Source organism: Dipodomys merriami, unplaced genomic scaffold, assembly GCF_024711535.1.
Source record: "Dipodomys merriami isolate MVZ:Mamm:240054 unplaced genomic scaffold, mDipMer1.0.p SCAF_7, whole genome shotgun sequence".
Classification (NCBI taxonomy): domain Eukaryota; kingdom Metazoa; phylum Chordata; class Mammalia; order Rodentia; family Heteromyidae; genus Dipodomys; species Dipodomys merriami.
In genome coordinates, this window is record NW_027206290.1 from 71,598,947 (window position 1) to 71,612,275 (window position 13,329).

Below are 13,329 nucleotides of genomic sequence, written 5' to 3' on the forward strand. Positions count from 1 at the left end.
TTTTCAAATTCATGTATCTAACATGGCTACTATGGGTCTGGGCGCTATCCCTCAGTGCTTCAGCTCAAGGTTAGTACTCTACCACTTCAGCCACAGCGCCACTTGGATTTTCTGGTGGTTTATTGGAGGATAAGAGTCTCATGGGCTTTCCTGCCCGAGCTGGCTTTGAACTGTGATCCTCAAATCTCAGCCTCCTGAGTAGCTAGGATTACAGGCGTGAGCCACCAGCTTCTATAATAATCCTTTAAGGTGTATGCTACTATAAAGAAAAGCTAAAGATTCTGCTACATGTTGGTGGGTTGCATCTGTAATCCTAGTTACTGAAGAGGCTGAGATCTAGAGGATTATGGTTCAAGCCAGTTTGAGCAGAAAAGTCTGTGAGACTCCATCTTAAAAATAACAGCGAAGAGCAGGGCTGGAGGCATGGTTAAAATGATAGAGCACCAGGTTGAGGAAATATGTAAGGATCCAAGTCCAAACCCCCATACCAGCAAAAAACAAACAGGAAAAAAAAGGAAAATGTTGAAGAAATAAGCAGAGAAGGGATTATGTACATTAGATAAGAAAAATGTAAAGCTATGATACCAACTACAAACATGCAAAGACAAATGCATTTATACATTTGGAATGATAGGCATAGTTAGAATTTAATAAGATTGTTAGGTCTGCTTTGTTAACAATTAGTCAACTTCCCTTGATCATTTCAAGCAGAATCAAGCAGGACACCCAGTCCCATGCCCTTACTTCCCCCAGTAGGGGCAGGTTTGGTAATAAATGTCACTTGGTGCTGGTTTCTGACCAGTGAATGCTTACCTGGAGGAGATAGAGGAGTCCTGGGACAAACAAGGTGATTGGGTACAGAGACTGGTATGTTGCTAAAGCAAGAAAAATAGCACTGAGGAAAGCACTGCCTGTAAAAAGAAATAAATGTATGGAATAACCCACCTCTCCGATCAGAATTAGACTCAGCAAGTCCCTATCAACATGAAACTTTCCATAACTGCTCAATCACCTGCCAAGTGCTTCCTGGTATGCAAAGTATTATACAAACTCATGTGGCATGAGAGCTTCTTGGCTTCATTACCCATGAAAGGAAACCAAGGACATCAAAACCATCCACCTTTAGTAACTTGAGATGCTGCAGGCATGTTTCTTGTGAAATTTTCAGTCCCAGAAAGATTTTACAGAACTCCAGCCAAAGATGTACAAAGGGATCAAGTCCATTAACATCCATGTTCTACTTAATGCATTAGTTTATTAAACTTGCAATTACTGCTTATAAAATGCGAAGCTGTGCATCATTATTCCACAATACTGTGAATTTCCGGAAATTAAGTAATCACTTAATCACAATCAAAAAAAAAAAAAAAGAACCTCGGGGAAGGGAGGGAGGGAGGGGATGATAGGGGGAAAACAATGGAGGGGGTAACAATGTTCAAGAGGAAGTGTACTCATTACCTCACTCATGTAACTGTAACCCTCTGTATAGTATCTTTACAATAAAAAAATAAAATAAAATAAAATGCGAAGCTGTGAAGCTATTACATTGGGTTGTGTAGTATCTCATCACACCACCTGCCACACTCCTTATCTTCAGTCATGTGCTTCCTTTTTGTTCTATGTAAAAGTGTATGAATTTTTTGTTAATAATGTCCCTATTCCCCACATAAAATAACTATGAAAGAATTAAATGTTATATAAGAATTTGTAATGACATGGAAAGATACTTATAAAACCCTATTTTTTTTTTTTTTTTTTGTCCATCGTGGGGCCTGAACTCTGGGTCTGGGCGCTGTCCCTTAGCTCTTCAGCTCAAGGCTAGCGCTCTACCACTTGAGCCACAGTGCCACTTCCAGCTTTTTTTGCTTATGTAGTGCTGAGGAATCGAACCCAGGGCCGCATGCATGCTTCTCTACCACTGAGCCACCTTTCCAGCCCTAAAACCCTATTAAGTTCATAAAATACACACTGTTTTTTGGTTTTTTTTGGGGGGGTCCATTGTGGGGCTTGAACTTTGGGCCTGGGCACTGTCCCTGAGCTCTTCAGCTCAAGGCTAGCACTCTACCACTTGAGCCACAGTGCCACTTCTGGTTTTCTGGTGGAGAAAGAAAGAAAGAAAGAGAGAGAGAGAGAAAGAAAGAGAGAAAGAAAGAGAGAGAAAGAAAGAAAGAAAGAAAGAAAGAGAGGAAGAAAGAGAAAGAAAGAAAGAAAAGAAAGAGAGAGAGAGAGAGAGAGAAAGAAAGAAAGAAAGAAAGAATTTCCCTTAGCTCTTTAGCTCAAGGCTAATGCTCTACCACTTGAGCCACAGTGCCACTTCTGGCTTTTTCTGCTTATGTGGTACTGAGGAATCGAACCCAGGGCCTCATGCATGCAAGGCAAGCATTCTACCACTGAGCCACCTTCCCAGACCTGTGATTTTTTTTTTTTAACGTATGATCAAATATTTACCAAAAAAAACAAAAAAACAAAAAACACTGAAGTCTAGACCACAAAAGTCTAGACCAAAAAAACTGTTATCTCTACATGGTAGAATTATGGATTATTTTTTTAATTTTGCTTCTCTGTATTCCTTTAAATTTAAAAAAAATGAACATGCTTTGTTTTTTGTCATAGGCAAACAATTTATTGTTTTTGAAAAAAAAGAAACAACTGCTCCCCATTTTCAGATTTTTTTTTTGCTGGTCATGTGACCTGAATTCTGGGCCTGGGCTCTGTCCCTCAACTCTTCAGCTGAAGGCTAGTGCTCTATCACTTGAGCCATAGCACTACTTACGGCTTTTTCTGCTTATGTGGTGCTGAGGAATCAAACCCAGGGCTTCATGCATGCAAGGTAAGCACTCTACCACTGAGCCATCTTCCCAGCCCTATTTTCAGATGTTTTAAGACAACAGGGCACTATAAAAGTAAGGCTCGAGAAGCTGAGTTTACGGCAGAGGACTCAAAGTAGCTTAGAACTCAGGAGAAATGATCCGAGGCTGATGTTCATGATTATGTTTCATAAAGTAACAATACCCATGGCCAATCTTATTAGCTGTGTGGGGTCAAGTGTTCACTGAAAATAACAGATTAGTTTCATAAAAAGAAACATAACTCCTTTCAGTCTAAGGAGTTTCATCCCAGCACCAAGGACAATAGTAGGAAATGATCCCTAGCTCCGCTGCTCAACAAAGTGGTCTATGTACCAGAAACACCTAGAGCCACCGTGGAGGATAAGTGGGCATGGGTCAATGAATGTTATCACTTCATAGAAGTGCAAGTGGAGAGAAAAGAATTTTGAGTGTTCCATCTTTCAAACTAAAACACAAGCTAGGAACAATCCTGGTGGACAGAATATAAAGTAGAAAGAAGCAGAGAGCCAGTGCAAAAGTAAAATCTCAAGTGTTTGGGAGGAAGAGATTTAGAAGAATGGCATTTTGATGGGCTGGGAAGGTGGCTCAGTGGTAGAGTGCTTGCCTTGCATGCCTTAGGCCCTGGGTTCGATTCCTCAGCACCACATAAGCAGAAAAAAAAAGCCAGAAGTGGTGCTGTGGCTCAAGTGGTAGAGTGCTAGCCTTGAGCTGAAGAGCTGAGGGACAGCGCCCAGGCCGAGTTCAGGCCCCACAACCGGACCCCACCCCCCCAGGCCCAGAATTCAGGTCACATGACCAGCAATTTGCGACTGGCCTAGAGAAAAAGCAAGGAAGACCCCGTATTAATCAATAAGATAGGCATGGTGATACATACCTAAGATTCTAGTTATAGAAGAGGAATTTGGTCTGTGGCAGAACCCAGGAAAAAATTCAAGACTCTAGCTGAAAAATAACTAAAGCAAAAAGAGCTGAAGGTATGCCTCAAGTGGTAAAGTGCCTGTTCAGCTTAAGTTCAAATCTAGGACCACTGGCGGGAGGTGGGGGAGGGAGGACGAAATTTCTTGAGTGGGGCTGTCCCACCAATTAATGAGTGCTAGGCAAGATGTTCTGGATCCAGGGTCCCTGTATAAATGACTGAGCAGGGAGAGGAACAACTAAGTGAAGCCACCAGCAGAGGCCTCCATACACCAGCTAGGCTACAGACTAGCATGGGAACCATGCTAGAATGAGGAGATGGCACTAGAGGGAAATGTATGTCCTAACGCCTAATGGTGAAGATGGCCTCAGGATTCCTGGCTGAAAATCTGAATGATGTTTTGTTGGGAAAAAAGTGCAAAAAAACTTTTCATTAGCATGGTTTTCTACAGATATTGGGGGAGGAGAAAGGAGAGGATCATATGTTACTGAAGGAAGAAGGCTTCTCTTCCAATTTAATCTATTCTCATAGATGAGGTAAAAACAAAGATCTGGCTTTCTTACTTTGCTTCATGAGACCCTAGCAAGTAAGGTAAACACAGCTACCTCTCCTACCTCAATTGCCTGAGATCAATAATTATCTGGAACAGCTGTTTATAAGACCCAAGAGAGAAGAAAAGATTCACAGCCTAATAGAATGGACTTGTGAGTTTTAGAAAACTTATTCTGAGGATCAGCTGAGAGTCTTCCTTAGATGAGATCTTCAAACACTGTTTCTGGTGCTGGCAATTGAACTCAGGGCCTTGTACAAGCCAAGGAAACCTTCCCATTAAGCTACATCCCCAGTCCCCAGACAAAATCTTTTTTTTTTTTTTTTTGTTGGTTGTACAGCTTGAACTCTGGGCCTGGTCACTGTCCCTCAGCTCTTCAGCTCAAGGCGAGTGCTCTACCACTTGAGCCACAGTGTCACTTCCAGTTTTCTGAGTGGTTTATTGGAGATAAGAGTTTCATGGACTTTCCTGCCTGGATTGGCTTTGAACAGTGATCCTCAGATCTCAGCCTCCTGAGTAGCTAGGATTATAGGTGTGAGCCATGGGCACCTGGCTCAAAACAAACAAACAAATATTTATTTTGCCAGTCCTGGGGTTTGAACTCAGGGCCTGGGCTCTGACCCTGAGCCTCTCTGTGCCCAGGGTTAGTGCTCTACCACTGAGCCACAGCACCACTTTTGTTTTTTTCTGTTTATGTGGTACTGAGGAATTGAACCCAGGGCTTTATGCATGCTAGACAAGCACTCTACCACTAAGCCATATTCCCAACCACAGACAAAATCTTTTTGTGTGTATATTCTGGCCCTAGGGCTTGAATTCCAGGGCTTGGGCACTATCCTTGAGCTTTTGTGCTCACGGCTAGTGCTCTACCACTTTGAGCTACAGCACCACCATTTCCAGTGTTTTGGTAGCTAATTGGAGATAGATGTCTCACAAACTTTCCTGCCTGGGATACTCAGCCTCCCGAGTAGCTAGGATTATGGGCATGAGCCACAGATGCCTGGCCAGACCAAGTCTTTACAAAGGGAGAATTTATCTGTAAGCAAGAGCCATCAACTTCCAGCTCAATACCCCAGCCATCCCTCCAACCCCCCCCACCCCAGTTCCCTCCTCTCTCCTTACATCAGCAGAGATCTCATCAGTCTTTTCCTTCCCTCGTATCCAGCCCACCCTCCACAGAACACTGAAAGGATCCTTAAACTGTGAGGTTTCATTTCATCTGAGATTAAATCCAAACTCCAAGAGTAAGCAAGATCCTCATTTCAGTGTTCTGCTTCCAGCTTTGCCGTTCAACACCTCTGAACACACCCTATCCTCCACCACAATGGCCTCTTCCCCAGTTCCTGAAAAAATTCTGCCTTTTCTTATGTCTGTTCTAAGGCTACTCCCTCTGCTAGAGCCATCTTTTCCCATTCTTCTAGCAGAAACTCATGGCCAATTGAAATGTCACTTCCTCTACCAGTGCAAGCAGCTAACATTTGCTGCTCACGTACTAAGTATTCTGCATTAAGAACATGCCAGATTCAAAAAGACCCTCAAGCATAACAACCATCTTGGGAAAATTTGTCTGTTCATTATCTTGTTAATAGTTTCATGGATAATACAAAGCACATATGCTTCTCATTTTACAGGCAAATAACCTAAGGCACAGAAATGAGACCACCTATGAACCCCAAACCACACATCACCGTAGCCCATCCTCACTCTGTGCCAGGGAGCCTCTATATGCCATACTTACACTGTCTTCCAGGAGTCTGCCCCTGGATCCTCTCTCCACTATTTGTCTTCCTAATTGCTCAAGGACAATAAACCTTAATTTTAGATCTCTTGTACCTAGCACAGTGCTTGGCACATGTGATGAATGTTGTAACTAACAATATTATTCAGTGACACACATAAAATCCTTAAAAAACATATTAAAATAAATCAATATTCTTGAGGAAGAACTCATTAAGTAGAAAATACATTGGTAAAACACAAAGCAAAGCATTTGGGGGGCAGGGGCTGGGCACAGGCATGTTCTGTGGAAGAAGGACCGATGACTGAGGCCTGAAGGCTGCGGGCAGAAACGTGGTGCTGCAACAGGCAGTGGTGTAGTGTGGGTGCTCTGGGTGTGGGATGAGAGGACAGGTGTGGATGGGCACATGCACAGCCTGATCTAAAGTGAGGGGGAGTAGGTAGGCACACAAGACTCAGGAAGAGCTAGTAAGTTTTGAGAAAAACTAAATGGGGCAAGAACAATAAGTTCGGAAGGAAGACACAGCTGGAACGATATGTGCTTGGGGCAGGGAAGATAAAAGTAAAAGGTGACTCCAAACATTGTAGACAAAACTATGCAATAGGCAAACACTGCTGAAGTTTGCTCTCTGCCAAGCATGTGCTGGGTGGCAGGGAGACTGGTGACTCAGATAGCCTGTGTCCTCAGGGAGCTCCTGTGAACAATTGCAACACAAGAGAGGAAAGGACAGGAGAAGCAGACCTAGCCCATCAGGGCACACTGACACCAGCGTTGTAAACAGTATATAAGGCCTAACATTCAGGAAATGGCACATGCTGGGGCAGGAGGGTGAGACACAATCATGTGCTAGAGTGAGGTGTTGACAGCAAGTAGCTCAACATGGCAAAATAGAGAGAACTCGAGGAATGACTGGAAGAAAACCCAAAGGGGCTCCTGAGGATGCTGGTAACGTTCTGTCTCTTAATCTGGGTACTAAGACTCACCTTTTTTTTTTTTTTTTTGCCAGTCCTGGGGCTTGAAATCAGGGCCTTAGCACTATGCCTAAGCTGCTTTTTGTTCAAGGCTAGCACTCTACCACTTGAGCCAGAGCACCACTCCTGGCCTTTTCTGTTTATGTGGTGTTGAGGAATCGAATCCAGGGCTTTGTGCTTGCTAGACAAGCACTCTACCACTAAGTTACATCCCCAGCCCCGAGACTCACCATTTTGTAAATATTTATCTGTACATTAATGACTTCTGCATATATTACATACCTTGACTAAAAAGTCACAACCTGAAAAGTCTTAGCAAGCAGCTTGGGGTCAGATCATGGAGGGCTTAACAACAAAATTTATTCAAAACAATGACCTACAGGCCCAGACAGGAATACTGAAGTAACGTCTGAAATAGAGCTTTGTGTGGGTAAGAGTGAGGGCAGGTCAAACTATGCCAAGAGGGATATGAGTTTTACCCCAAAATGATACAACTCAATCATTGTCTGCTAGTGCATCCAAGATGCTCATAAAGTAGGTTTTTTGAACAAGGCCTGATCACAGAATATTAGGGGAAATCAATCAAGTGGGTTTGTGCACTTGGCTGTAATATGAGGGAACATCATTATCTACACAATCTAGCTCTGAGTATGTTTTCCAACTCTCCATTTGTGTCAGGGTGGGGGCCGAAACAAGCCTCCGCAAGACTGGAATAACATTTGGCCTCCAGAGACCGTACCTTAATCTGGGCCTGGGTGGGTGGCACAGCTGCTGGGGGAAGCAAGAATGAAAGGAGGAGGGGCCTGGGGACTGGTTGGGGATATGAACTTCAAGGAGAGTGAGCAGAGAGCCAGGGATAGGCACAGACAATGTCCTGTCCCAGGATAGGCAGTGGGACAGACTAGAATGTGGTCAAAAGGGCTAAGGTCCCATGGGATTATCAGAAGAGGAAGTTACACCAGTGTCTGAGGCAACAGTGAGAAAGAAGGGCTGGAGTGAGGGTAGAGCAAGGCCCGAGGAACTACATTTCCTGCCAAGTGTGCTCTTCTATCCCGGTAGGTGCCTTCAAAGCATGTCCACCCCAATTACCATAAAAGCTTTACTCAGCCCAGTCACAACCATTGGCAATTTGCACGTCATAGACCTTTTAGTCCTTTCAATAACTCCAGGAAGTTAGTACTATTATTATTCTCATTGCACAGGTCAGAAAACTGAAGGACATAAATTGTTTGGCCAGGATCACAAAGTCAGTCAACGACAGGACTAGGATTGATCCCAGGCAGTCTTACTTCAGACCTCTACTCTTTTCCTGCATTACTATGGCAATCTCAATCTCCATTTGTGTTTGAACCATAAAAATCATAATAAAGGAGTACAACTATTCATTGAGTGAATTCTGCTAAGCACTCTGTATTTCTCATTTATTCCTCACTAACTCTAGGAGGCAGATATCTGTGGGATCAAAGTGAGGCTCCTGAAGTTGCATCACTTGCCCAAGACTACCAAGCTTGTAATTAGAAAACCTTTTATTTGCTAGTCACTGGTGGCTCATGCTTGTAATCCTAACTCCTCAGGCTAAGATCTGAAGATCAAGGTTCAAAGCCAGCCTGGGCAGGAAAGTCTGTGAGACTCTTATCTCCAATAAACTACCAAAGTGAAGCTGTGGCTCAAGTGGTAGAGCATAGCCTTCAGGGACAGTACCCAGGCCCTGAGTTCAAACCCCAGGACAAGGAAGAAAGAAAGAAAGAAAGAAAGAAAGAAAGAAAGAAAGAAAGGAAGGAAGGAAGGAAGGAAGGAAGGGAAGGAAAGAGAGAGAGGGAGGGAGGGAGGGAGGGGAGAGAAAGAAAAGAGGGAGAGAGAGAAACAGAGAGAAAGAGAAAAAGAAGGAAAGAAAGAAAGAGAAAGAAAGAAAGAAAAAGGGAGGAAGGGAGGGAAGGAGGGAAGGAGGGAAGGAGGGAAGGAAGGAAGGAAGGAAGGAAGGAAGGAAGGAAGGAAACTCCTTAATCTGATCTTCTCCATGGTCCCTCCTCATATTATTCCTGCTCTGTCCTGCAGCTGGGTCTTTTACCCAAGGCCAGAAAGACTATTAATCTTGAGAGATCTTTAAAAATGACTGCTACAAAGAGTAAACCATTCACACCTAGTACATGCCTCTGTACTATGCATCATGCTGTATAAGGTAGAGGCTGTTTCAATATCCAGGCTCTTGGAAAGGAAACTACAGCCCAGAACAGTTAAGAGACTTGTCCAAGGTAATGCAGCCAGTAAACAGTGGAGCTGGGATTAGCCACCAGATCTAACATCAGAGCAGTCTGAGCTCTTAATCATCCTTGACTGCCTTCTGAAGGTACATCCTGATCTTTTTTTCTCCTTGGCAAGGAAGATGTGTCACATGGCTTCTTTTGGAGGAGTAAGTGAAGTTGAAAGGATCCTTACTGGCAAACTTTAAGTTTCCTGTTTGGAATATCTCATTGTTGACAAATACCAGCAATGAATAAGCAGGAGTACCTATCACCACCAGTCAGTTTATTTTTCTTTTAAAGGCTTAATGAAGACTACTTCACAGGAATGAAGTATTTTAATTAGCTCACTGAAAGGCACAGTGCCCTCTGACCAAAGCAACAGCCTTCAAAGTGAAACCCATGCAACCCACTATATCAACATCAATCCTACCCATAGTCCAGTGTTTCCTTGACAACACTCCATTAAGGACATCACAATGCAGTGGCCTCTGCCTGGGCCTGGCTTGTCTCTCAGTGTGTCCCAGGCAACCTTGGGCTGCCACAAAGGAAGTCAAAAGAAAGCAAGTAGAAGTCAAGGAATCAGAGCAAATGAAACCACTCTCTTCTGTAGGGGTGTCTACTCCAGGGAAGTCTAGGGATCTTCACTATGCCTTTATTATCACAAGTTAATTTATGTTTAATCTTTTAATGTGATAGTTTTATTCCTATCAGCCTAAATGAGACATAGTCAAATAATTTTTTGTGGGTGTGGTGGTACTAAGGGCTTGAACTCAGGACCTCATGGTCTTGATTCACTTAAGTTTTGCTCAAAGCTGGCACTCTACAACTTGAAGCCCAGCTCTACTTCTGGCTTTTGTGCTGGTAAATTGGCAATAAGAGTCTCACAGACTTTTCTGCCCAAGCTGGCTTCAAACTGTGATCTTCAGATCTCAGTCTCCTGAGTAGGTAGACTTACAGGTGTATGCCACCAGTGTCCAGCATCAAATAATTTATTTTTAACTGTCTTATTGAAAGAACTTTGGGGGTTAAAGAAACATATAAAAAGACAATAAAAATCACCCATGAATTTACTTTTGAGAGACAAATATTGCTCTTTTGGGATATACTATTTTTGTTGTTTTAAACTAGTTAAGGTTAATTAAAATCTAACTTTGTGTTCTGCATTTTAAAAACTACAATTGTGCCGGGCGCTGGTGGCTCACGCCTGTAATCCTAGCTACTCAGGAGGCTGAGATCTGAGGATCGCGGTTCAAAGCCAGCCCGGGCAGGAGAGACCGTGAGACTCCTATCTCCAATAAACCACCAGAAAACCGGAAGTGGAGCTGTAGCTCAAGTGGTAGAGCGCTCGCCTTGAGCTGAAGAGCTGAGGGACAGCGCCCAGGCCCAGAGTTCAAGCCCCATGACCGACAAAAAAAAAAACAAAAAAACTACAATTGTCATTGTATACCTGTGTGGAAATGTTATAATGAACCTCCCATCCCTTGTATAGACTATGTATGAGAATAACAAAAAAATCCTACAGTCTGGCCACTGGTGGCTCATGCCTATAATCCTAGCTACTCAGGAAGCTGAGATCTTAGGACTGCAGTACTCAGATTTGAAGCCAGCCAGGCAGGAAAGTCAATGAGACTCCTGTCTCCAAAAAAAATATTCAGAAAAAGCTTAAATGGCACTGTGACTTATGGCAGAGTGCTCGTCTTGAGCAAAAAAAAAACCTCAAGGACAGGGCTGGGAATATGGCTTGGTGAAAAAATGTTTAGCTAGCATGCATGAAGCCCTGGGTTTGATTCCTCAGTACCACATAAACAGAAGACGTTGGAATGGCACTGTGGTGGTTCAAGGGGTAGAGTGCTAGCCTTGAGCAAAAGCACTGAGGGACAGCACCTAGACCCCGAGTTCAAGCCCCAGGACCAGAAAACTACAAATGTTCTCACATAATTACAATTACTTAAAAATACCTACTACTGTGTTTTACTTAATTTTCTCTTAACCACACCTGTATTTTGAAATATTTTCCATTTTCTACAACCCCAAATTATTCCACTAATAACTTTTGTATCGTCAAAGTTTTATCTGTATTTCTGCGTTACTTCAGGGTAGGTTCTCAAAAGTAAATTTGGGAAATAAAAAAAAAAGTACAAACACTTTAAGATAACTGCCAAACTTCTTTCCAAAAGGGTTATATACATTTCTAAGTAAAACTGCTATGTGGGAAAATACTTATTTGATAAAACCTTTGTCAGTACAGAGAATTATCTTCTAAAATCTATGCCAATTCCAAAGGCCAAGTGAGGTTTTTTTTTTGATCACCAAGTTGGAGGCATAGTTCATGTAGTGGCTTGCCTACCTTAACATGTAGGAGGTCCTTCCTGGGTTCAATCCCCAGCACTAACACACACAAACACACCCTCAAAGACATTCCTATTTATGTCAATTTGCTTTTTTATTATCTATGGAGTTGAAGACTTCTTCTGGACTTCTGAGTGATTTTATATTTTCTGTCAAGTTTATTCCCCCATGTTCTTTTAAAAATGGACCAATTAAAGTTTCACTAATTTTACTATACAATAAAAATGTGAATGCAGAAAATGAGTAAATGATCTAGTTGTTTCATTGTATAAACTGTTAGTAGGTATTAGTAATATGGAAGATTCAAAGTGGTACACAGAGCCAGCTAAAATAAAACTCTTCAAATATTTTAACAGATTAGGAAGCTGTTTGTGAGTCTCTATTTATAGTAGCCACAATGGAAAACAAACCTCCTGTGAAAGGGAAGAGAGCTGGGACTTTAATTTGCATGAGAAATGGAAGTCAGGGTGGGGCAGGGTGAGGAAAAACTTATTTTTCAATTAATATGCTTGATTTATTTTATTAAAAAAAACAACTGAGGGCTGGGAAGGTGGCTCAGTGGTACAGTACTTGCCTTGCATGCATGAGGCCCTGGGTTCGCTTCCTCAGCACCACATAAGCAGAAAAAGCCAGAAGTGGTGCTGTGGCTCAAGTGGTATAGAGCACTAGCCTTGAGCTAAAGAGCTGAGAGATAGCGACCAGGCCCAGAGTGTGGGGCCCCACGACAGACCCTGCCCCCCCCCAAAAAAAAGCAGGGGGAGGAATAGGAAAATGATGAAGAGGGAAAATTTATTCAAAGTACTCTATGTGTGTATGGAAAATCTCACAGCAAAACCCCTTCATATTACAAATGTTATGTTGTTAACAAAAATAAAAGATGAAAGAAGCAACAAAAGTTGAAAATAAAAACATGAAAATGTCCTCCAAAAAAAGTAAGAAGCCAGGCACCGATGGCTCATGCCTATAATCCTAGCTACTCAGGAAGCTGAGATCTGAGGATCATGGTTCAAAGCCCGCCTGGGCAGGAATATCTCCATGAGACACACACTTATCTCCAATTAACCACAAGAAAACCAGAAGTGATGCTGTGGTTCAAGTGTTAAGAGGGCTCGCCTTGAGCTGAAGAGTTGAAGAGCTGAGGGACAGTGCCTGGGCCCAGAGTTCAAACTCCACAACCGACCAAAAAAAAAAAAAAAAAGAGTACTGTGCTACATGTAATGCCATTGAACTGGCCAGTCAAAACCAAAATGCTACCACATAAGTGAAGCAATAGCTTCAAAATTCTGAAGCAGAGTTAGTATACTCCCAAATCCTTACTAGCTATCTACCTAGGTAGTAAACTAGAACAAAGACATTTTTCCAGATAAAGTATTATTCCGTGTATCTATCCTATATAACCTTTTTTAGAAAACTATTATAGAAAATATTTCAGTAAAACAGGAGAAATCAAAATCAATAAATCTCAAGATAGCAGAAGAGAATTATGACAGGAAGTTTCAGTGACAGCTTTGCACCAGGACCAGATAACAAGAGGTTAGAACAGATGCGTGAGAGAGTTCTCAAGAAAAACCATGTGACTGACAGGTATTTTAAGTATTCTCAAACAAAATTGTTAGGTACTTACTTGACAGATCTGTTAGGGCAAATGGGGGGAAAATGTTTGCTACCAAGAAAACCTAAGCAAAATACTAAACACGGAAAGACAATTGATGC

At 42.4% G+C, this 13,329-nt stretch overlaps 1 protein-coding gene across 1 annotated transcript in view; it reads right to left on the reverse strand.

Annotated features, from left to right (window-relative positions):
• The window catches only part of Pigu (phosphatidylinositol glycan anchor biosynthesis class U), a 76,205-nt gene that overhangs the window by 35,961 nt on the left and 26,915 nt on the right, over positions 1–13,329 (reverse strand). Inside the window, exon 7 of the mRNA XM_070007102.1 lies at positions 814–911. Within this exon, the coding sequence (XP_069863203.1) occupies positions 814–911 (98 nt within the window). The remainder of the gene's footprint in view (positions 1–813; positions 912–13,329) is intronic.